The following is a 22,677-nucleotide window of genomic DNA, read 5'->3' as shown; positions in this document are numbered from 1 at the left end:
CATCCCCCGCACATCCCCATGGTGCATCCCCTGCTCATCCCAGTGGTGCATCCCCAGCACATCCCTGCGGTGCATCCCTGGCATATCCCGGTGGTGTATCCCCAGCACGTCCCCGTGGTGCATCCCCAGCACATCCCTGTGGTGCATCCCCTGCTCATCCCAGTGGTGCATCCCCCACACATCTGCGTGGTGTCCCCAGCACATCCCCGTGGTGCATCCCGGGCACATCCCTGCAGTGCATCCCCCACACGTCCCTCTGGTGTCCCCAGCACGTCCCCATGGTGTCCCCAGCACATCCTGGTGGTGCTTCCCTGGCACGTCCCTGCAGTGCATCCCCCGCATGTCCCCGTGGTATCCCCAGCACCTCCCTGTGGTGCATGCCCCGCATGTCCCTCTGGTATCCCCAGCACGTCCCCGTGGTGTCCCCACCATGTCTCAGTGGTGCATCCCCTGCACGTCCCTGCAGCACGTCCCCGGCGGGCGGGGAGGACGGGAGCGAGGGGCTCCGGGGGCATCGGGAGCGCTCCCGAACCTGGACGAGGCGCTCCGCCGGGACGAGGGGAGGTGGCCGCGTCTCAGCCCGGAGCCGGGGCTGTGCGCTCCCGGGAGCAGCGTGCGCGGTGGCGCGGACGTGTTGCGCTCGACCCGTTTCCTTTAACCCCGTCACAGCCCCGTTCGCACTCTGGTCGTGGCTCCCACCGGAGCCTGCAGGGAAGCAAGCGGCTTTTCCTGCTCCTGGGGCTAGAGCAGCGGTGGGTTCATGGTCCGGGGGGAGAGCAGCCCGGGGCGGAGGGCCCTGGAGGACTGTCCCCACCTGATGCCCTCCTCGTCCTCCGAGGGGACCCTCGTTCTCAGCGTCCCAAGCGGGGAAATCGGCAGCGATGTGCACGGCAGCGCCCGGAGCACGAGGCGGTGGAGCAGGGATCAGGCGGTGGAGCAGGCGCTGTCGGGATCGGGCGTTTCGCTGCGTACGAGCAGGGATCTCCAGGGATCCTGTGCCCCGTCCCCCCCCGACCCCCCCTTCCAGCCTTCCTTGCTTTGGTCTCGTAGCAGTGGGGTTGGAGCTGCCGCGTCCGAGGCCGAGGACTTTCCCTACGGACCTGGGGGAACCCCTAAGCTACGGCGCGGCTTGGGGAGCTCTTCTTGGTGGCTTCCAGAGCGAAAGGGCCTTCGCCCGCCGAGTGGCTTTTAGCCTGCTTGGATGCACCGTGTCGGACCACGTGCGAAGCTCTGCTGCCCCGGCCGGCTGGGAGGGAATTTCCCAATTCTCTTCTGCTGCCGTTCGCCTAGCGCGGAGAAAGCTGGGCTGAATCGCACAGTCTGGGCGAGAGAAAGTGAACTGGGTTGCGTACTCATCAGAAGTTTCTGTCGATGTGGGCTAAGGAGAAAGGGCCTCTGCTGCAGTTGCACTGATTTTGGTTCAAAAGGTAATTTATACAAAAATGGTGATAACAATGAAATTATCGAAGAGCAAACGCGAACGGCTGTGAATTGCAGAAATAACCCCGCCGGCTCAGCCTGCCTCTGTTCTGCTCCGTGAAGCAGATCTGGAGGCAGCTACTGTTTTCCCTGCTTCACCTGGGAAATAACCCCTGCCGCCGGCTTTTCCGGCGCGCCGTGCCGAGGAGGCCTGCCTGCGGGGGACCCGCCGGCTCGCTCTGGGATGCTGCGGGGTTGTTCCTGCACCGCCGGGCTCGGACGGCCCCTGCGCCCCGCGGGGAGGAGCAGGGTAGGAGCAGCGCCTCGGCGCACCAGCGAAAACGGTTGCTTTTGGCTCTTTCGGTGACGGAGAGTTAAGGAGCAGGTTTTTATCTGTGGGGAATATCGGTGGCCGGCACGACTGGGGTGTAGTTAAGAGCGGAGCCCCTCGGTGGCCTGGGTCCTGCGTGCGTTTCAGGAGGCCTTTGGTGCTTTGCGGGGCAGGGAAGGGATGAAGCGTCCAAATTCTTTATGTTCCCGTGAAAAAGGAAAGCGGCTCTTTTGGGGGCGGTGGTTCCTTCCTCTCCCACCCATAACAAAATCCCCAAGGCAAAATGAAGATGGAAGACGACTTCCTTTTCAGACTCTCAATAAATATTTGCATACATAACGAAGTCAGCGTTTTACCCTTTTTGGCAACAGGCACCCCAACTTCTCAGGCTAAAATCTTGCAGCTTTGTCCGATAAATGCTGGGGGTGGTTTCATTGAAACCTTTTTCCGAGGAAAATTTAAAAAAAACCCTAGTTCATTCCTAGCTCCGCTTTTTCCCGTGTCGATCTCCCCACCACGTCCCCGGCGTCTTGCTGCCCTGGGTGGCGGTGACGGCGCCCGAGCGCGGCGGCCCCCAGCCTGTGCACGGCGCCGGGGTCGATGCCCCAGCCCCAGCCCGTGGCACTGAGCAGGCGCCTCGTGTTACGTCCCCGAGGGATGTCCCCGGCGCTGAGAGTTGGCCCGGGGAGGAGGTGGACGAGGTTGGGCCGGCAGGAAGGGCTTTCGCTCGCCGCGGAGCCGGGCACGAGCGGAGAGGCTGCGCGGAGGAGAGGGCTGTGCCGGCTGCCGCAGCCTGGGGCCGGGAGGAGGGGGGCGCGCAGCCTTCCTGGAGGGTCTAAACGTCTCGTTATTTGCTACTTGCTTGGTGCCTCATTGCTGCGCTCATCACTCAGTGAGAAAATTCACACCCTGTAGGCCACGGCTGTCTCTTCTCCTCTTTTCTTCTCCGTGCCGCATCCTCTTTTTCCCGTCTCTCTCCTTCCTCTCTGTCTTTTTTAATCCCTTTCTGTGCTTTTCACAGCGTTTCCTCCCCTGCAGCTAAGTCCCAGTTGCACCTTCTCGCCTGCCCTGCCGCCGCCTGTCCTTCCCCGGGCACCTGGGTGCGCAGGGATCGCGGCGGCAGCGCAATGCCAGGCTTCCCGGCTCTGCCGCCCGCCTCCCCCTGCCAAGGCGATCGCCCTTCGGCCAGCGCGTTGAGGGACAAATCCAGTATTTGCAAGGAGCAGAGCGCTGCTAGTACTTCTGGGTGAATTTTCCTTCCGGGCGGTTATCCAGGAGCAGCTCGCAGTACTTAACAGCAGCGCGTGGTATAGTTGCTCCATCTAATGTTTTGTTGGTGGGTTCCCACCCAGCAGCACCTCGTGGCTGTTTCCTGCTTTAAATTTGAGCTGTGTTGGTCACTGTGACAGCAAGACAGACCCTTGCTGACCCCTCGTTGCATCAGTTGTAGCTTGGTTTCCAGACTGGGAACTCTCCCTTCATTTGCTGCTCCAAACTTTCCTCTCTGTGAACATCCGCGGCGCGATGGGAACCCGCTGCTTCCCGCTGCGCTCTCCTCGCTGGGCAGCGTGCGAGGAAAGAGCAGAGCTGTGGGCGCAGGGCAAGGCACCGCCAAGGCACTTTTTTTATGACTGTGAACGTTCAAGGGGGGGAAAAAAAGGATTCATCTCCACTTCTCTGCAAAAAAAGAGAGTGGTGCAAACAGCGTGACGAGATAGGAAGAGACACAATGTCATCACAGCTGGAGAACTGCAGCCAAGCGTCCCCGCAAAGTGGGTCCGGCGATCAGGGCTTCACCCCTGAGAAAACCTGCCTGAGGGGAAAAAAAAAAAACCCAAAAAACAGGCTCTTTGAGGCTCCTATTTTACTCCCTTGGGATCTGAGCCAGCTTTTTGGCAGCCTTAGAGGAAGGCGGTTATTGCTGCCCGTCGCAGGGGAGCGCGGAGAAGCCAAAATGCTCCGTCTCCGTGTTGGGCAGCAGGGAACTTTTTGCTGTCTTGTCTCTAGCCCCAGCCCCGAGGAGGGGAATTAATCCGGAGTAAACCAGGGAGAGGCGACCCAGCCCTCGGGGAGCTCTCGCCGCCCGGCAGAGTGCGGGTGTCCGCCAGCTCCCTGCGGACGTGCCCGCCGCGTGTCCCCCTGCGTCACCCCATGCTCCCGGCCGCGTGTCCCCCCGGAGCCAGCGCGCACCTTGTGCCATCCGTCCCGTCAGAGCTGCCTTACTGAAGGGAAATTCAGGGCGGGTGGGAGACACCAACCCTCCAAGGGCCCGGAGAGCGGCAGAAAGTCTGTCCTGGCTTCCTCCAGCTCAGGGAATAATTCCTCGATTCCCTCCAGGAAGCCAAATAGCTGTTCTGGGCCAGCTCCCAACGCTGTCTGCGGTTTCTGTTATTAATGCGTGGAAATGGCTGTTTAGGGTTGTTAGTTTTATCAGCCTGCAGATCCAGCGGCCTGGAGGTGCGTATCGACCTGCGGCTGCAGCCGAGGTGCGCTGTCGCTCCCCCACTCTCGCACAGAGCGGTGCAGGGAGGCTCTCCAAATTCACCCTGATGGAAACCGGGCAGAAGCCAGCCCCACGCTACGAGCAGAGGAGCCTGTGTCCGTGCACCGGCCTTTCTCCAGGCACCCGCATCCAAGGCTTTAGGGGAAAAGTGCCCCTTCTCAGCGCCGTTACGAGCTAGGAAATGCAAAGCGCAGAGGAGACTGCACGGCAGAACAACCGCCGGGGGATGTTTGGGGGACGATAATTCCCACAAATCCCCAGGCAGGGAGGAGATGAGAAGATGGGGCTGGCTGAGAGGATTTACCGGTGGCCAGGACGCTTTGCTTTCTAGGTCACGAGTTCAGTGCAAGGCTCAGGTTCAGGTGACCTGGTGTATTTGCCAGCTCTTCCTGTCCTCATTAGAGTGAGAGCAGAGACGTGGCACTCACGTCTCACAGGAGCCGCTCTAGGTGTCGGGCACCCAGGCAGTCTGAGAGGCTGCCGAAAGGACTTGTTGTATGAGATGCTCTCAACACAAGACCAGCTCCAAGCTGTGTCCTTCTGCTGAGAAGTAGCTCGTCCCATTCCCAAAGCCACGAGCCTTAGGGATAAGAGATGTTCTCACTCAAGGAGACCATGCCCAGGAGCACAGCTGACAGGTCTTGGGACCGTCCCTGGTGCTGCCCTGTTGGGATGCACCTCCTGGAAGATACTGGTGAACTTTTGGGTTCCCTGTGTCCTGCGTAGCAGCTGGACACCCCATGTAGTGGGACAGTACCGAAAGGAGGGAGGTCTTGGACCATGCTATTTGCCATGCAATGGACCCACATGGCAGCTAGGAAGTTCACGTTATTGCCCCCAGTGTGGTGCCCTGGCTATGTCACGGCTGATCTGGCTGGAGCCAATTGGCAGGGCCTCCTCAGGACAAAGGTCCTGGGAGATCCCTGGCAGAGGCTGTTCTCCTACAGCACCATCACACTGCCAGCGGCCCAGTGCCCCCCGAGAGCATCCTCTGGGGCATCCAGTGCCCGCATGGGGTGGGGTACTCATAGTGCCAGGCTTTCAGTACTGTGATCCCCCAGACTCGGAGCAAAATATATGTGAGAAAGCAGCTGACCCAGAGAAGGGGCAGGAAGGTCTAGTTGTAGCAGTGCAATTAAGATGTTGCCGTTAAAAATTAATCGCACCTCGAGTCATTAACAGCTAACAGTCCCCGCAGCAAGAGAAACAATGAAACAATGGTCTGCACCAGCACAAGCTGTCCTCTTAGGTGGAGAACCACCGGGAAGCTGCCGTCTTGGAGAGGCGAAAGTCATCCAGACCTTGGGTCTGGGGACCGTGGGTCAGGGGCTCTCCCAAAGCATAAAGGGCAAACAGGACCATAACGCTGGTCTTCCTGCTGCAAGGCAGAGGGATTTGGGAATCCTCAGTCCCTGTGCTATGGGGAAGCTGAATTTCCAGGGCTTTGCTGGAAATTGCTTTTCCAGACCACGCAGAAAATACAGACCAAGACCAAGACCATAGCCAAATACGTTCTTTTCTGAGGGGGCACCCATCCTCCAGCCCATCCACCCATCCCTCCATCGCTTTGCGCTGCTGCTCTAACTAGCTCTGTGATGGCAGAAACGCTCCATCACGCTCTGTTGTGCATAGTGAGATACTCTCTGATATCCTCCTTGGCTCCTGTTGCTTCCACCCAGCTGCTTTTGAACCGTCCCTGCGTTGTGTCGTTTGTGCTTATGCTCGCGGTTCTCCTGTAGGCAACTGCCCAGCAGGTAATTTTCCCCTTCTGCTTGGGGAAGCCTGCAGCCCAGCTGCACGTCTCAGCTCCTCCTGAGCGGGGTTCAGGTGCTACCAGGTCTTGAGATGTGCTAGTCCAGTAGGTAGGTGAGTACCGCCAAAACCAGTGTCGGTGTTGGAATAGGCTTCCTCAGGCAACGGCATTTCTGCTGTAAAAATCTAGGGGCCAGATGGGTTCTGAGCACAGCGTTTTAATGCGGCGATGCCAGTGTCTCGCGGCACGACCCCACTCCACCCTTGCGGCCTGACCAGCTCCTGTCGCCGTAGAAGGGACGCAGGTCGCTGCATCTCACGGCAGGAGATGGCCACTGGAGAGACCTGAGACCTTCACTGCTTCACAGGTCACCTGCTGTCCTGGTGCCCACCACCCCTTTTGCTCCGGGTCCACCTCCCACGTGCCAAGAGCTAAACGTGCTCATGTGTCCAAGGCAATCCCGTCCCCTCCTGGGGCAGGGGCACGGGGGTGTTCACCCTGCACCCTGCAGCCGCCGGGCCTGGGCTGGCGGTAGCAAGAAATGCTCATACTAAACCCGGCTATTCCTCAGCTCCAAGGTCGGCTGCTCCCTGCGGTGGCTGCGTCGGTGGCCAGGGCACAGCTGAGCGGGCACCTTCGGCAAGCACGGAGGGGCTCGGGCTGCTCGAGGGGGCGAAGGACGGCTGGATGACTGAGCGCTGTCCTGTTAGCGCCTCAAAAATTCGTCTTTTTGGAATTTCATTTTCCAAAGCATTTCAGGGAGCTGGTTGAACCGGAGCGTGGTCAGGCGTAGAGACGATGAGCGCCGGCTTCTCGGTGACAGCTCGCATGCACCTCGCTAAAGAGAGGAAACGATCAGGCAGCTCCGTTCTTGGTCGGGGTGAAATAAGGGGCCCCGTCGGGAGCTGAGGCTGGTTTCCAGGCAGGATCACCCGGAGGTGGAGCTGGGACCTCCCTGAGCAGGGGTGACGCGGCCGGTGGCCGGTGAGACTCAGGGCGCAGCGGCTTTAAGGACAAGAGAGGACGGGCGCATTCATTGTGGGGGACAAAAGTTACAGCTGTCTGCGAATAATTCCCCCAAATGTTGTTTTGTTTAGAAATACAGATTTTCTTCTTTTTTTGGGGGGGGGGGAAGGTAAAACATTTTCCTTTGCAAAGCTTCTGGTTTCTACAAAACTCTCCATTTGTAGCTGAAAACTGCAATGCCCCATAAAAGAAAGGACCCCGATCAAGGCTAAAAAATGTTTAGCTTGGGGATAACTTCTCCCATTTAAAAAGCAAAAAGTGATGATTTTTTTTCCTCAGGAATACAGGAGCTTATGTCTAAGAAATATTTGCCTATCTGAAAAGACAGATGCTCTTGTGATGAATTAGGAGCTAGACGAAAATATCCTGCTACTTCTACCGTTCCCCAAAGTCAATTAACATTAAGCAAAGTGTTTAATTTAAATAAATGTGGGATATTTAATTAAGGTTTTATCACGAGCATTTTCAATCTCAAATGCCCGCACAACGAAGAGTAATTTCAGAACACGCTGGTGAAAATTTTGATTCTAAAACGTTTCAAGAGCGCGTTGGGCATTTTCAGAATAATTGACTCCCCCCCCCCCCCACTATCATCAACACAAATGTAACTTAAGGGAAGTTGTTTCCGAAAAACGACCATTTCTGATGGAAAACCGCTCTGACTAACGCTTCGGGACCAGCTCTGACGCTGTCCCGTTTCCCGGCGCCTCGGGCCGGCGCGGGAAGCGCTGAGGGGACGCGGTGCCTGGGGCAGGGGGCCTGGCGGGGCGCTCCGCCGGGGCGAGGGAGGCCGCTTGTGCAGCACCCAAGGGCCTGCAGCAGCCTGGGGGTCCCCTGCAGCCGCCGGGACGCGCGCGGGACGCCGGAGGGAGGAGGAGGAAGACGGGAGCGCCGCGGGGCGAGGAGATGGTGCGGCGGCAGGCGGGAGGGTGCCGGCGCGGGCGAGCGTGAGAGCGACCGCGGTTTGACGAGCGGGGGTGACGTGCCCGTCCTTTAGGACCGGGCCGGGGGGATTCGGGGGTCTGCTCTGCTCCGCGTGCAAATCATGACAGCTCAGGAGAAGCGTCCCACCGCTGCTCAGCCAAGGAGCAGCAGAAGTCGTTTAACAGGTGCCAGAGGATCGAAAACGTAGACCTACAAAGGGGAGCGCGTGACCCGCTGGCCGAGGGTGCTGAGGGGGGACCTGGGTGGAAAGCACTCGTTTTGCAACTGAGAGAGGTTAGACCGATAGTCGGGATGGGAGCGGTGTCCGGGTGCCTGGCCCCCAGCTCGCACGACCTGCAGGTCCAACTCACCCGGCAGAGGACTCAACGCAACGCCCCGGCTCGGCCTCTCCGTAAGCTGGAGGAGCTCAGGGGGCCCCAAGGCCTGCCGGGTTGGTGTGCTCAGTCCTGGGGGCTGCCGATAGCCCCGGAAGAGGGGAGGGGGGTGTGTGCATGTATATGCACTCCTGCGCGGCTGGAAGAGATGCTGCTGTTGGGGCGAGGGGGGAGAGATGCGTGCATGCGTCTGCACTCCTGTGAGCGCACACGTGGTGGTGCACGTGAGAGCACACACAGCGCGTGGGGACGTGTTTGCCCGCAGCAGAGCGCATGGGCCGGACTGCATGTGTGCACGCGCACGCGTGTGCAGGCGTGTGCATGTGAGGAGGAGCAGCACCCAAAAAAGCAACCGCTCTTAACGGAGAACGCCGGTTCCCTGGAGAGGGCTTGGAAAAGGAGGTTGCTGGAAGCAGCAGCCCGGCAGCAGTTTTGCTGGCCCGCAACCCGAATCGCAGCGATCCGAAAGCCCGTGGGGCTGCTTTCCCTGCTGGCTGGGCAGGGAAGCGGGTCGGGGGAATTTGCAGTTCGTTAAGTGTTTTCAGACGGTCAGCGCAGGGCGGCCCGCGCTGGCCGAGGGGACAAGCGCTCGCGGTGGATATTCCCAAAGCCAGGCGGGTTCTCGCCTCAATCGCGGACGTTCGATCCCTGCTGGGCGGTCTGAGCTCGTGGAGGTTGGCTGGGCAGCGCCCGTCCCGCTGTCGGCCGACAGACAGATGGACAGCCGGTGACTTTGCAGAACATCCCCATAGCAGAGTCGGAAAATTTCAGACGCTCGGTGACGTTCTGAATTGTTTTCTCTTTGCAATGGGAGCCGGTGACACTGAACACACTGCTCCCCTGCCTTCTTATCAAGTGGAGAGCCAGGGAAGCGATCGGAGATGTAGCTAACGTGACATTTGAGGAGCGACTGGAAGGCCTGGGGCTGCGCAGCCCGGCCTCGAGACGGGCAGGCTGAGGGAGGACAGGAGACCGGTCTGCAGAGCAGCAGCGATTCTGCTGCGGAGGGGAAGGGAACAAGCCGTCCTCCACCTCCCCGAGGGAACGGCCAGGGCACAGCGCACGTGAACTACAGCAACAGGACGCCGGTGAAGTACGAGGGCAAAAATCTTTTGATAGGAAAGACATTGCAGCCCTGGCATTTGAGGGGGAAGCAGACAGCATCGCTGGAGGCTGAGAAAGCTGGGCTGGACAGACACGTGGGAGGGAAGGGTTCGGCGAGGCGGGTCCTGCCCCGGCGCTGCAGAGGGGCTGGGTGGCCTCACCAGGACCTGCCCGCGATGCTGCGGTTTCCCTGCAGCGAGAGGGGGGACCAGAGCACGGGTGAACCCTGTGTGCCTCTTCGTCAGCTTTTAAAGACTGTCATTGCCTCTCCGTTGGAGACAGGCTCTGCTCCCAGATGGGACCTCAAAATGGGACCAGACAAATTCCTCGAGGACTAAGCCTCGGGGTTACTGCATGCAGAGCCCTGACTGCTCTAATATTTCTAATGCACTGAGTGCTAGAGACTGGAAGAGTTTAGGAAGGGAGGTATCACCCCACAGCAGCCTGGTTTCACCGCCTTCTTCTAAGGCTCAAATGTCCCTCTCAAGGAGGCAGATGGATCCACAGGCTGAACCACTATGGCTGTCCTCATATCCTTACCTGGGCAGTGTCCCCACCGACTGCTCACAGAGACAGTGAGGAAGCTAACTGGACATGCAGAGAAACAAGCCAGAAAACATAAGTGAGAAGGGTCAGGGCTCGCAGCAAGCCCCTGCTCTTGGTCATTGCAAGTCAGATGCTACTCTAGCTCTGAATGCTGGATTGCCCTGCCTGTGATCCTGAAATGCAGTTTGGAGTGAGCAGGCTGAAGAGGGATTAAAATATAGAGAGCAATTAGTGGTTTGGGGTTAGCCACTTGCCTGACAACAGATGGACAGTCCAATGTTATGTTCTGGTCATGGTTTGGCATTTTTTGTGGTGGTGCCCAGAGACCTCCACATAGAAGCTGCTTAAAGCAAGGGATCATGGTTCTCAGCCAGTCAGGGGTGTCTGATTAATGGGATATGAGCTAGTTACAGGAAAGTCACAATTAAAACCTCAAGAGGTCCTGGACTGGACCTCTAAACTCAGCCCAGAAGTGTGGAGGAACGTGGTGCAGATCGGATCAGTGCTAGTGGGTTTATCAGCTGTCTCTCTGTGGCTGTGTTCCTGGAGGAACATCTCCACCAGTAAGGAAGAGGTGGACCTTGCTCCAAAGTAGCCGCATCTTCAGGTGTTGGTGCGATGAAAAGAGTGGGTGGAAAGAAAATCTTGCATGGGGAGCCAAAATAGGGTGCCTGGGGCCTGCAGCTATGGGTGGTCAGTGACACATTGCTGGTGTTTCCTGTTGTATTTGAGGACTGTAATGGATTTGAAAGGCAGATAGGTCATTCTGCTCAGCTCATCTGACTTTTAGCCAGGGCATCTCTTTCCGTAAAACTTGCCATGCTAACTGAACGGCTTAATGTGATGGCGAGCACGCTTCTTCCTCAGGAATGGTGATCCTCTGGGCAATTCTCCTCCATGTGATTAATAGGCACTTTCTTTCCCGTTTGAGTCTGCCTAGCTTCAGCCCAGGGATCGTGTCCTGCCTTTGCCTGCTCTGGTCAGAGGTCCCCTGCTATTAGCAATCTCCTCTCATAAGGCAGAGACTGAGAAAAGCAGGATTTCCAGATCCAGAAACACAAGGGGTTTTATCCCAAGTTCTTTCCAGCTGGTCACTGTCCTTACAGGAAAGTGGACGCTAGACGTGGTCACAGTATTTGATATCATGAATATCCAGCACCAGAACTCCTTGTTTTTCAAACCCATATAGATTTATAAACCTGTAGAGCATGCTTATCCTCACAGGATTAGCATCATATTGCGAGCTCTTGCCAGGTTTCTTGCATGTCATGTCTCCTAGGGCTTTCGGAGACATCTCCTGTATGTAGCTTGCCTCTTCCCCATCCTCTGAGAGTCACCTTCCTTTTCTAGTGGATGCATGACCTCACATGCCCTCGTATTCAGTCACATTCAGATGCATGTTATTTGTGTAATCCAAGTCTCAGTTTCACTGACCCATCGCCGTCAGGTTTTTCCACTTTCCTGTTCCAGCAGCTATCTTCAGATTTTACAAACCATGAGTTATACTTCTCTTCTGCACTATTGATAAGGGTGTAGAATGGAACCCCTATAGGTGCCTGTCACTCGTCTACTATTGCATGACGATTCATCCTCAACCGTGCTTACCAAGCTGTGTGCTTTAGCTCTGGAGGGCTACCTGTCTCATGTTGGGATCGCAGGATCTTTAAAAATAAGTGAGCTTCCTCGGTACAGTGGTTCAGCACCCCCAAAGGAGACAGACCATGTTAGGAGAGTCCATATGCCAGGAGATGATGCTTACAGCAAGGCAAGGTTGCAAGATAAATACTTCATGCAAGCAAAGCACGAGATTACAAAGTTTATCAAAAGAAGTTACCAATAGGAAACAAACAAACAAAAAAGGCTTGTGCATGCTACCGGGAGTCCTTAGCTCACATACTTGGCTTCCTAAAATCTCTCCAGCCAGCAGCACAGAGACTTGATATCACTGTGGGCTGCAGTCAGGCAGACATGACTGGCATGTCATGTATGGTCCTGGGTCCCAGACAGCCCCAGACAGAGGTCTTATAGCCTGCAGGAGCCTTGGGCTCTTTCAGGGGATCCTCCCGAGATGAAGGAGCCTCCTCCTCATCCTTGTGCTTCCCAGCCAGCTCTTCCAGCTGTTCCTCCAGAGTAACAATCCCTGTTCCTATCAGCGTGTCTGTAAATCAGCCTTTCTTTACATTCCTAGGGAAAGCGTCATTTGTCTCACTTTCTTCTCCCCAGTCTGGTAGGAAACTTAGGGGTGATTGGGTCCCTTGGCCAGCTTATCACGGTATCTTATCAGGGCAGTAACCTAGAAATTAAACATTGCGGGGCTGCATTACCTCATCCAAGTGGATCTAGATACTGGATTATACAATGGTGCCCATTAGCGAGGTGCCAGCATGGTCTGTGCCGTCCTTTCTCCAGACGAGACTGGAGGAAGGTGTCACAGCCACATCACAGACATGCACCTGTTCACCCAGTGAGCTGGATGAGGAAGAAAGTTACTTTTTTTGGAGAAGGAAGTGAAGCCAATCTCATCAAACTAGGCTATGGTGAAGCATTAGTGATGGCGGCTGATGGGGCGTTATGAATGAAATTGGAGCAAAAAGATGACTAGAGAACTTGCAATATGTAGGAGGAATTGTAATAGAGGGGAAATGGTGAAGGATATTGTTGAAAGACGAAGAATCAGGGCTGGAGGGGAGTTACTCATGGAGTTGTCAAGGATCGTATCTGGCTGAGCTTATTTACATTTCCAATGATAGAAACTGAGTGCTTGAGCATAATAGAGGGTGAAAAGGACATGGATCTACTAATTAATGGCAGCCTGAATATGAACCTTAGCCATAAAGGCAAATGTGATCCTGCTCATCTGATTTGTCACCAGTGCAGATAGGGAAGAGCTCATGCCAGTCTGTGAAGCATGAGGAAACCTTATCTAACATATCATCGTCGGCTTGGGCCATGGTGTTCAAGGGTGATGGGCTCACAGAAGACCTGCAGAGATAGGTTGGGGAAGGGAGAACCTCATACAAGAGCTCAGCTAGGATGCTAGAAGAAAGGTCTAGAAAGAGGTCCATGGAAAGTTTCTGATCTATAAACTAAAAATAGGGGTGAAGTCATTATCAATGGCATCAGACAACCCTGGCAAGAGCAGAGTGAGACAGGAATATACTCAGGCTGGGGATGAGGAGGCATCTGCCCTCTGGAAGGGGTCGATCCTGGGACCGTGTCCCAGCAGGAGCAGTGAGAGTGAAGAACCCAGTGAGCTCCTTAAGGCAGGGCTGATAAATCTGTGGAAGGGGCACTGCAGTGTCTTCACTCACAGTGATGGTGGATGCCTCAGGGGAGCCCACCTGATCCCATACTGCCATTTTTCCAGTGAACTCTGAAAGGGTTTGCAGGTGCACGTGCTTCTCCCAGGCAAATCTCTCATCAAGGAGTGTAGCACACTGATAGCTCTGGCCTCTGATGGCTCTTCTCGCCCTTCTCGGATGGGGTTGTGCCTCTGCTTGGGTAGCTGGCTGCAAAGTAAGTGAGTATGGCAACCTCCTGACGTCTGACTTTAGAAGAAACATCGCCTGAGCATCTTCCCAAACTGGTGGCTGCATGGACGGCCCATCAGAGGTCCAACAGAGTAAGGACTTTTCTAAGAATGGGGTCAGACTCCAGGCAGCATCTGAGCCTCAGTAATTGTCACTTTTACATCTTTATGTGGAGTAACGTGTATCCCTGCTTGCTTGGATTTTTTTGGCTCCCCATGTGGAACGATGCCCAGCCTGAGGCTCCTGCCTTTCTGGGACCGGTGGAAAGCCTTAGGGTGGGACATGAAGGCAAGAGCAAAACCACTTGTGCCTTCCTGGCAGGTGTCTGTCAAGCTTGGTCTGAAAGACCTGGGAGAATGGGAACGCCGCTCCAGCACTAACACCCTATCCTGGCCGGTGATATACGTATATCCTAACATTTCATCTCATCTTCTTTGCTGTAATTTAAGCTCATCACCTCATGTCCCATCTCAGTAGTTGTGAGCAACACATGACCACTAGACCGCTCCTTTTGCAGTAACTCAGGCCTTTTTTATGCTATCCAGCTCAGACTTTGCCTGCTGAGGGAAGCAAATGTTTTCCCTTGGTGAGCTGCTGCACTGCCCATTTGGGGACCAGCTTTGGTGGGTAAAGTGAGAGCCCTGTGTGAAACCAGACCAGATTAGGATGTTCTTCTCCCTTGTCTACCCTTTATTCCCCCTTCTTGGCTGCTACACACTGCATGGGCATCTGAAGACCCTTGTCTGTCCTGTTGCATGGGGTCATGGTTCTGCATCCCACTGAGTCTGTGTCCACCCCAAGCAGCAGCAGCAAAAACCGGTAGGGCTCTGGCTGTTGGCAGCCAGCAGCTCTCCCACGGCCCAGGCTGTATCGTCTGTTGGCAAGTGCTTCGGAAAAGAAGATTCAGGAAAAGGTAGGTACGAGGCCTGACCACGGGTGCACCTGGGGACATGTCCAGGCAGAGGACCATGAGAACAGATTTCCAGCTAGCACAGGTCAGAGGAAGAGCCCAGGTCTGACCAAAGTAAGCGGTGCATTTTTAGAGCGGTTTTTAGCCAAGCAGTGGACTCTGCTGGCTTCCAAAACAATTAATTTAATCTCACAGGTTTTGACTTGTGAATTCACCATTCCTTTTTTTGCTACAGCGGGAACGATTTCCTTGGAACGACAGTGTGCTGCTGTCCTGGGTGAGGCACCGAGGATGCGCGAGCATCCCCGTTGAAATCCTTGGCTTTAGGCTGTTCAAAAATCCTGGGCAGATGGCGTTGGTCGGTAGGTGCCTGTAGCTGCATTGCTCTGTCTTGCCATCTTCACGGGTAACATAGCGATGGCGAATCATTCCAACTGCATAGCGTATGGGGCAAAGACAAGCAAGGCCAAGGAAATGCTTTTCTTCTTCCCCTGGGAAAAGTTCCTAGTCCTCAAAGTTATTAGCATGCTGATGGGTTTTTTGAGCTCTTATTCTTATAGGGTTGTGTAGATGAGGCTAGCCTGGGGGGCTAATTTTTCTGGATAAAGAGCACCAGAGCTGTGTATATCTGCATGGAGTCTTCGTTAAGAGATGGGTAATTACGCAGGGTTGTGAAGCTCTGTGTGAGTCCCCGTTAGTCCTGCTGTCGGTGTGAGAGGGGTCGATGGGAGATGGAGCTGGTGAAGTCCTGAAGCAGCTCACCGGGCCTTGCTGCCCCTAGCCCCGGGGGCCGTGGTGATGTGAGGGGCACAGTGCAGGGACCAGGGCCTTCCCTGGGAGCAGAGCTTGGGCAATGGGCCTCTGGTAAGCTCTGCACGGTCCAGACCATTTGTGACCAGAGAAAGACGCTATCGCAGAAAGGAGAAGGCCTGGCATGGCTTGGAGACACAGGCTGCAGGATGAAGGGGCTGCTGGGCCCTCTGCTGAGCGTTGACTGGGGGAAGCTCCTGGCAGCTTCATGGACTTTAGATAAGCATCCTTGGAGCTAGGAGAATGTTTGTGTCACAAGACCTGTTCGGGGCACAGGCCAGAGCTGTAGGGGTTTCCAGACACCAGCGCTTGCCCTTTTGGGTGACAGTGACTTCTGCGGTTAACACTGGGTGTAGACTGGCTCTGTCTCAAAGTAGACTTCAGTGGAGCAGCAAACAATGTGCTGGTTGGGGAACAGCTTCTTCCCCGCCCTCCACTTCTTACTTTCTGCATCCACTTAAGACGTAGGATGTCAGCTCAGTCCCGTGGTCCCAGCATCTCCCCAACCCTAGAAAAATGCACGGTGAATCGGATCATTTGGGTGCTTCCAGGCAGCTGCGCTCTGACCTAAGAGGTGTCTTGGCATTCTTCTGCTCTCTCCTGGGGTGTGGTCCAGTTTGGGAGCTGCTTGGTCTCGCATGCTAAAGGCCATGGGCTTGTCTGAAGGTGTAAAAGGGTCCTTTTTGTGATGAGCAGACTTGACACAGAAACATCTGGACCCAAAACTCAGCAGCAGGGCAATTCCTTGCAGCCCTGTGTTTCTAGGAGTCTTCCAGGCCCATCAGGCTGGGCTGTGGAGGGGCTGCAGGGGCACGCGTCCTCATCCCGGCTCCTCATCACCCGGGTCCCGGGAGCAGGGCGCTGCGAGCCCCACGCAGCTCCCCCGGGGCAGCTGCTCCTCCCCGAGCATCCCCAAGCCTGAATCTGGCGCTGCTGAGATGTCAGCTCCACTCTTATGACCCTGGAAAGGGGCCGGGGGGTTGAGACCTCCTCCACCCCCACGGTCCATTAGCTCTGTACTGTGGGTCTATTGTGCTGGGGGATGCGAGGGCTGTGTCAGCGATTGACTATCCTGCTGGAATGATTTTTCAATGACTTGCATGAGTTAGAGACCCCGCTGGCCTCAGAGCAAGAGGGGGCAAAGCTTGTGTTGATGTGTCAGGATTTACTCGCGTAAAGGCCCAGCGTTTGACTCTTCATCCATGCATGCACCACCCCCTTCTGCCACCAGTCTAATCAGAGTATCTTCCCATTCATGTCCTTCCCTTACCATCCATCTCTCTGTCTCTCTGTCCCTTACATCTCTCTCTCTCTCTCTCTCTCCTACCCCTCTGTTCTTCCAGGGAGGGACGGAAGTGTCTTCCTGGCTTCCTAGGCTCGAGGAGGGGAGGTTAGGCGATGCTAGAGGCAGCCCTGGGTGGGACACCGAGTCCTACGTCAGCCCCATGCACAGGGCTGCCGCGTGCCTCAGGGGGATGCACGGCTGGAGACGGGGAAGACGTCCCGCCCGGGCGATTCAGAGCCTGAGTGTCCAGTTTGGGAGCACGGGGGTCCCATGGGGTCTCCTTGCTCCTTAGTTTGGCTAGAGGCAGATGGAGCTTGGGAATGTCTCCCCAGATGCCCCAGTGGGTCTAGGCCTGAGAAGCTGCTCTATGTCTTCAGAGATTTCAGGGTCAGCAGAGACTGTCCTGTCCCCCAAAGTGTCCCGCTGCACAACAGCAAGTTCAGGGACCTCTCAGCTGCCCTGTGTTGTGGGCCAGCAAGGGAAGGGCTCATAGGAGGAGACAATATCTTCATTTAAAGACCACTCGCAGAGGGAAATCTAGCATGTCCCATAGTGCAGCCCACCCAGGAGAGTGTTCACCAGTGCAGGAGCTGATCCGCGCAGCAATGGGACAGCTTGGGCTCCTGGGTCCCATCCCGTTTTTCCAGGGCTGCCAAGCAGCTAAGGGGAGCCCAGCCCTTCCTCGGGCTGGTGGGGCACCAGGACCAGCACAGATTAGGAGAGCGGCCCAGCGGCATCTCCCTCGCCCCAGCCCTCCCACAGCCCCGCTGCTTGAGAGCCCAGAGGCAGCTTCTGCCCTTCCAGAAATGGGCTATTTCCTTGGGCACAGCAGCGGCGCTGGCATCTCCGTAGTCATGCGGCAGCGGATGGCTCCACGCTTGGGCGTTTATTTTAATACATCTCTCTCTCTCTCTCTCTCTCTTACATCTCTCACTCTCTCCTGGTTCTTGTTTCTCTTTCGCTAACCTCCTGTTGTGCTCTCTTTCCATCCACGCCTTTCTTTCCCTCCTGCCCCGTCCCGCTGCTCCTCCTCGCCCCCGCTTTCCCTGCCCCAGGTCAAGGTGTGGTTCCAGAACCGGCGCACCAAGCAGAAGAAGGACCAGAGCAGGGACTCTGAGAAACGCTCCACCTCCACCTCCGAATCCTTCGCCACCTGTAACATCCTCCGGCTCCTGGAGCAAGGCAGACTTTTATCCGTCCCGGCCCCTCCCAACCTCCTCTCTCCGAGTGCGAATCCCGTCGGGAGTCCTGCCGGGAACGGAGCCGGCTTAGCCACAGTGGGCACCACCTCCCCGGGGCTGAGCAGCGGTAGCAGCCCCCCCGGGACGGGAGCCTTCAGCCTGCAGGTCCCGTCGCTGGCTTCGTCCTCCTCGCCCCGGCTGCCCGCCGCCCCGCTGTGTTTCAGCGGGCCGCTGCTGGGGAGCCTGCACGAATTACCGAGCGGTTACGGACTGGGCAGCTCCGCTTTTGAGCCTTACACGCGGCTGGAAAGGAAAGACAATTCTATACCCAGCAAGAAGCCGAGCCCTTAAATAAACACGAGTGTCAAACGAGTCCCCCCCACCCCCCACCCCCCACCTCTCTCCCGCACGCGCTCCCGTCCCCTCGCGGGGGGATTATTTGGCAAGCCGAACCGCAAAGACTGTTTTGCCGAACGTCCCGGTGGGCGCGTGCATGCCTGCGTGCACGCCGGGCGTCCCTGGGCGCCCCCCGCTCCCACCCCGCTGCATCTCCAAGGGGCCGGCTTTCCCCTTCCCGGGTGTCGCCCGTTCCGTGTTTGTAAGCTGCTGCCGGGGGCAGGAGGAGGGCGCGGGGCAGCTGCGGTGGCCGGGGGCAAGGCATGACGCTGAGCCTCGGTTTCCCCTCCTGCAAAGGGCTTTGTGTTTCGGCTGAAGTGGTTTCGGAGCATCCTGAGGTCCAGGTCCCATCTGCTTGGTCTCCCCCGCTCCCATGGGTTGTGTGGTCCTCCCGGACCACGAGCCTGGGGCAGGGGAGATGACAGCGTGAGAAAATCCGTGGGTAGCTGATGGTGCTAATGATCTTTTCAGTCCCCCGTCACCAGCAGCTTCTGCCCACAGTGGACTGAGAGAGGAGCAGCCCTGACTTAGGAGACACTTCTTGCCCTCCTCCATGTTCGGTCACTAGGATCCAAACCACCTTTTCAGGCTGAGTTGATAAAACCCAGATGACTGCTTGGAGCGATGGGGAACCTCCCCCGTCCTCACCGAACCCCTCTAGCCTGCACTGCCCCAGTGAGGCCCAAGGCGTCCAAGCCCTGACGAAGCCTTTGGTGATGCTGGAGGAGCCTTCAGCCTCCTCTGTGGGCACCTCCTCCTCGTGGAGAGCTAGGGCCAGGCTGTCCTGCTGCCCCTCCAGCAGGGAAACCCCATCGAGGGGGTGCGGACGTGTGAGCACTGTGGTGCTGGGATCTGCCCTGCTGGGTCGGGGCAGGTCACACTGGCACCCGCAGCACCAGCCAGGTGCCATCAGACCTAGCACCAAAGCGAATCCCGTCCCGAGCGCTAGCCTAGCAGCAATGCTCCTCTTGCTTCCTTTCCCTTGCAGATCTAGGGTTTAACCCTGTGAGGTGCTAAGCCCCCACTGACTTCGATGGCAGGATCAGGCTCCAAAGAGCCTCAGGCAGTCTCAGGTGCTGTTCTGCTGCTGTTCCCACTGTAGAGGAGACCCGATCCCAGAGTGTGATCGAGGGCACAGCCAGCGGTGGGCAAGGCCAGGTGGCTCTCGCGCAGGGCATGGCTTGAGGATGGCCGGGGAGTCTCTAGGGCAGCGAGTCCTGCAGGGCTGAGGGTGGGCTTGGAGCCCCACGGGCAGCACAAGGCAAGTATTGCATGAGGCAGTCCTTGGGGAGGGGGCAGCACGGGGCCTCTCTGGGGTCTGCTGGGGGGGGGTCTGCACCAGGCAGTGCCTGGCCCCTCTGCAGTGTGAGCATCTCCTGGGCCGGATGCGCTGGTGGCATCACCTGGGCAGGATGCTCTGCAGTGGTGTCACCTTGGTAGGACACTCTGTGGTGACATTGCCTTGGTAGGACACCCTGCAGTGGCATTGCCTTGGTGTGACAACTTGCAGTGGCACTGCCTTGGTAGGACACTCCTGTGGTGCCACCTTCCTGGGATGCACTGCAGTGGTGTCACCTTAGTAGGACACTGTGCGGTGGCATTGCCTTGGTGGGACATCTCTGTGGTGGTGTCGCCTTGGTGGGACACCCTGCATTGACATTGCCTTGGTGGAACACCCCGTGGTGGCATTGCCTTGGTAGGATACTGTGTGGTGGTGTCACCTTGGTGGGCCACCCTGCGGCGGCATCGCCTTGGCAGGACCAGGCGTGATGTCCTGAGCTGCCTCCCAGCTCTGGGAGCTCCCAGGTGCTGCCAAGAGGCTCTTCCTCTCCATCGTGTGCCCAAACTGTAGGTCTGGTAGGAAGGGGCCAAGCCAGGGCACAGGGACCTCCTGGCCCGGTGGGGACCAGCTGTCCCCGAGCTGCAGGTGGCAGGGGGAAGGAGAGGGTGCAGAGCGCAGGCAATGGGGCACGTTATCTCTCAGCAAGCCCACGGGGATGAGCTGGGCAATGGCCCGGCCTGGGGGCAGCCGGGCGGCGCAGGGAGCTGCGCGCCGATGTGACACGATGGCAGGAGCGTGCGATGGTGCCGCTGGCCCGCTGCCGGGGCGGTTTGCAGGACTGCAGAGGGCCGGTGGCATGCTCACCCTCGGCGTCTGCTTTGGGCGAAACGCCCTGGAGCTTTTTCTGGGGGAAAGAAAAAAGGAGGAAAAATGGAAGCTGGAACCAGAGCCAGGCTTGCAAGTGTGGAACGAAAACCAACTTGAAAAGATCCTCACATTCTGGTTTTTTCCAGTACAAATATGTTCTTTTGGGCAGATGGGGAGAAAGAATTTCAAAATAATACAAGAAATCTCCTGGAAAGGCCCAGCCCCAGGATAAAGCAAATCTCTGCAGGGTTTATGCAAAGGGGCCGGTGGTGCAGACCTGGGCTCCTGCAGCCTCCTCGCTGCTCTGGGGCATGACAATAATACAGATAATAATAATTACCACTGGGCAATACTGGGGTCAGTCGTGGGGTTTCCAAACCCCGCGGCTGAGCCGGGCAGGGCATCGCTGCGCGCGCTGGGAGCCCGAGCGTTGCTCCCTGCCGCAGACTGCTTCTCCTCCCTGTGCACCACTCTCCGAAGGAGGACACAGCCCTTAGCCAGAGCGTTCAACCCCTCCCACTATTTTGCAGGGAAATATTTAAAATAAATGATTTTATAAAAAGGTTTCGGAGCTTTTTTTTTTGTTTGTTTGTTTTTTTTTTTCCTTTTAAATCAAGTGTTTCTATGAAATAGTATTTATCGATCATATCACTTCTGGAGCACTTTATGGGAGCGAGCGGCCGTGCCTCGCACGGCTCTGCTGAGCTCAGGAGGCATCGCCGGCCCCACGCCGCAGGCAGGGAAGCTGAGGCAGGACGTGGGGTTTGCCCGAGGCTGCCGAGGTCGGTGATGGACTTGCTGCTCTGTGTGTCCCTAAAGGTGATATTCGCTGGAATGCCCTGGCCGAGCCGGGACGCAGGGAACCGCTAGCGAAGCGTGGCCGCTCCCGCTCCTCCCTCTGCCCTCGCTCTTCCCCCAGCCCCGTCCCCACCAGCACAAAGCTGCCAAGTTTGACATTGTGATGACATTTTGGACTGAGGTTTTGGGTTTTGGGTCCCTTCCCCTCCTCACTTAATTTATGTTTATATTTATACTGCTCCACCCTCCCTGGTCTGCAAACTTCTTATTAAGCAGAGGCGTGCAGAGCGAGCAACGAGCTGGCGCAGTTCCCGGGTGGCCGTTCCCCCCGAGACGCGTTTCTGATCTCCTGACTCCGTAACTCGGCCAAAACAGCGGGAAGCCACAGCCCACTGTCCCGCTCCAGGGAAAACTCTCTTCTTGTACTGGGAGACGGGGAAAAACCTGCCTGCAGGTAGGCTTCGCTGTACGTCTGCCCCCGAGCTCTTGTTTTCCTCTGGTTTTCCCTCTTTCCCTGAAGCAGCCACCCGCCGTGAGACCCGGGAGCCGGCTGCGACCCGCCGATCCCTGGTGACTTCCCGAGGATATCAGAGCCCCGTTTCTCCCATCTTAGTCTCCTGCGGGAGGAAACTTGGTCCAGTTTGGCAAAGAGCAAATGACCTCCCCACACCCTTCAAGGCTGGGAGAGATTTTAGGTCATTTCTGAGAAAGAAAGGGCCGGTTTTGTTTCCCAAAGAGCCCCCAAAGCTGGAGATGCCGCAGGGGTCCCCTCCTGTCCCCAAGTGGCAAGAGAGGAGAGGTGGAGACGCGAAATGGCAAACGCTTTCCACAAATGAAGCTCAAATACTGCTTTTGCAGAGACCCCCAAATCTGACCCAAAGCTGCCGCTCTCTGAAGTCTCTTCTTCCACAGAAAACATCCCCAGCGAGCTGCTTCGAACCTTCCTGGCGGGAGAAGGTTCCTGCACCACCTCCCAGAAGTATGGCTTGACTTGTAAAATTGGGGGAAAAGAACCAAAAAAATACCGTATGTAAAACTTTAACGAATAATGTGATCTCTTACGGTTTCTTATGGTTAATAAAAGTTATGTCCTGCCTCCTGCCTGCCTCCTCTTGCATCGCTTTCGGGAGCCGTGCGGCCCCGGGGACGCCGCGGCCGAGCTGCTCTCCCTGCCGCAGCTGTCGCGGTGTCAGCAGCCGCTCTGGCTTCGGGCTGGCTTTACGGGGAAGCATGCGGAGCACCATCGGTCCCTGCTCTGGCCTCTGGGCATCATCAGCCGCAATAAGATAAGTAGGTAAAATAACGGCTGCCCTGCAGTGCAGGGGGGGTGGCTCGGCGGCACCTGCCCCTGCCAGCAACACGCTCGCAGACCCAGCGCTACAGCCGCTGCCACGACTGACATGAGTCCCCCCTGCCCTGTGCCCGCCCAAAACAGCCTGCAGCTAGGGGAGGGCATAGACACCTGCACTGCTACCCCTAAGCCTGACTCTACCCTATCCTTAGCCCTACACCCACCCTGGTGGGGGGGGGGCACAGCCACCCGCACCCCTACCCCTGACCCTACCCCCACCTGCACCCTACCCCTACACCCACCCTTAGCCCTACCCCTATCCCTGA

General features: G+C 57.0%; 1 protein-coding gene across 1 annotated transcript in view; it reads left to right on the top strand.

Annotated features, from left to right (window-relative positions):
* Positions 1–22,152, top strand: part of VAX2 (ventral anterior homeobox 2) — a 29,830-nt gene extending 7,678 nt beyond the window's left edge. Inside the window, exon 3 of the mRNA XM_068943914.1 lies at positions 17,592–22,152. Coding sequence (XP_068800015.1) covers positions 17,592–18,068 — 477 coding nt within the window. The 3' untranslated portion in view covers positions 18,069–22,152. The remainder of the gene's footprint in view (positions 1–17,591) is intronic.
* The last annotated feature ends 525 nt before the right edge of the window (positions 22,153–22,677 follow it).

This window comes from Struthio camelus, chromosome 4 (genome assembly GCF_040807025.1).
Source record: "Struthio camelus isolate bStrCam1 chromosome 4, bStrCam1.hap1, whole genome shotgun sequence".
In the NCBI taxonomy this organism is placed as follows: domain Eukaryota; kingdom Metazoa; phylum Chordata; class Aves; order Struthioniformes; family Struthionidae; genus Struthio; species Struthio camelus.
This window is presented reverse-complemented; position numbering and strand designations above follow the sequence as displayed.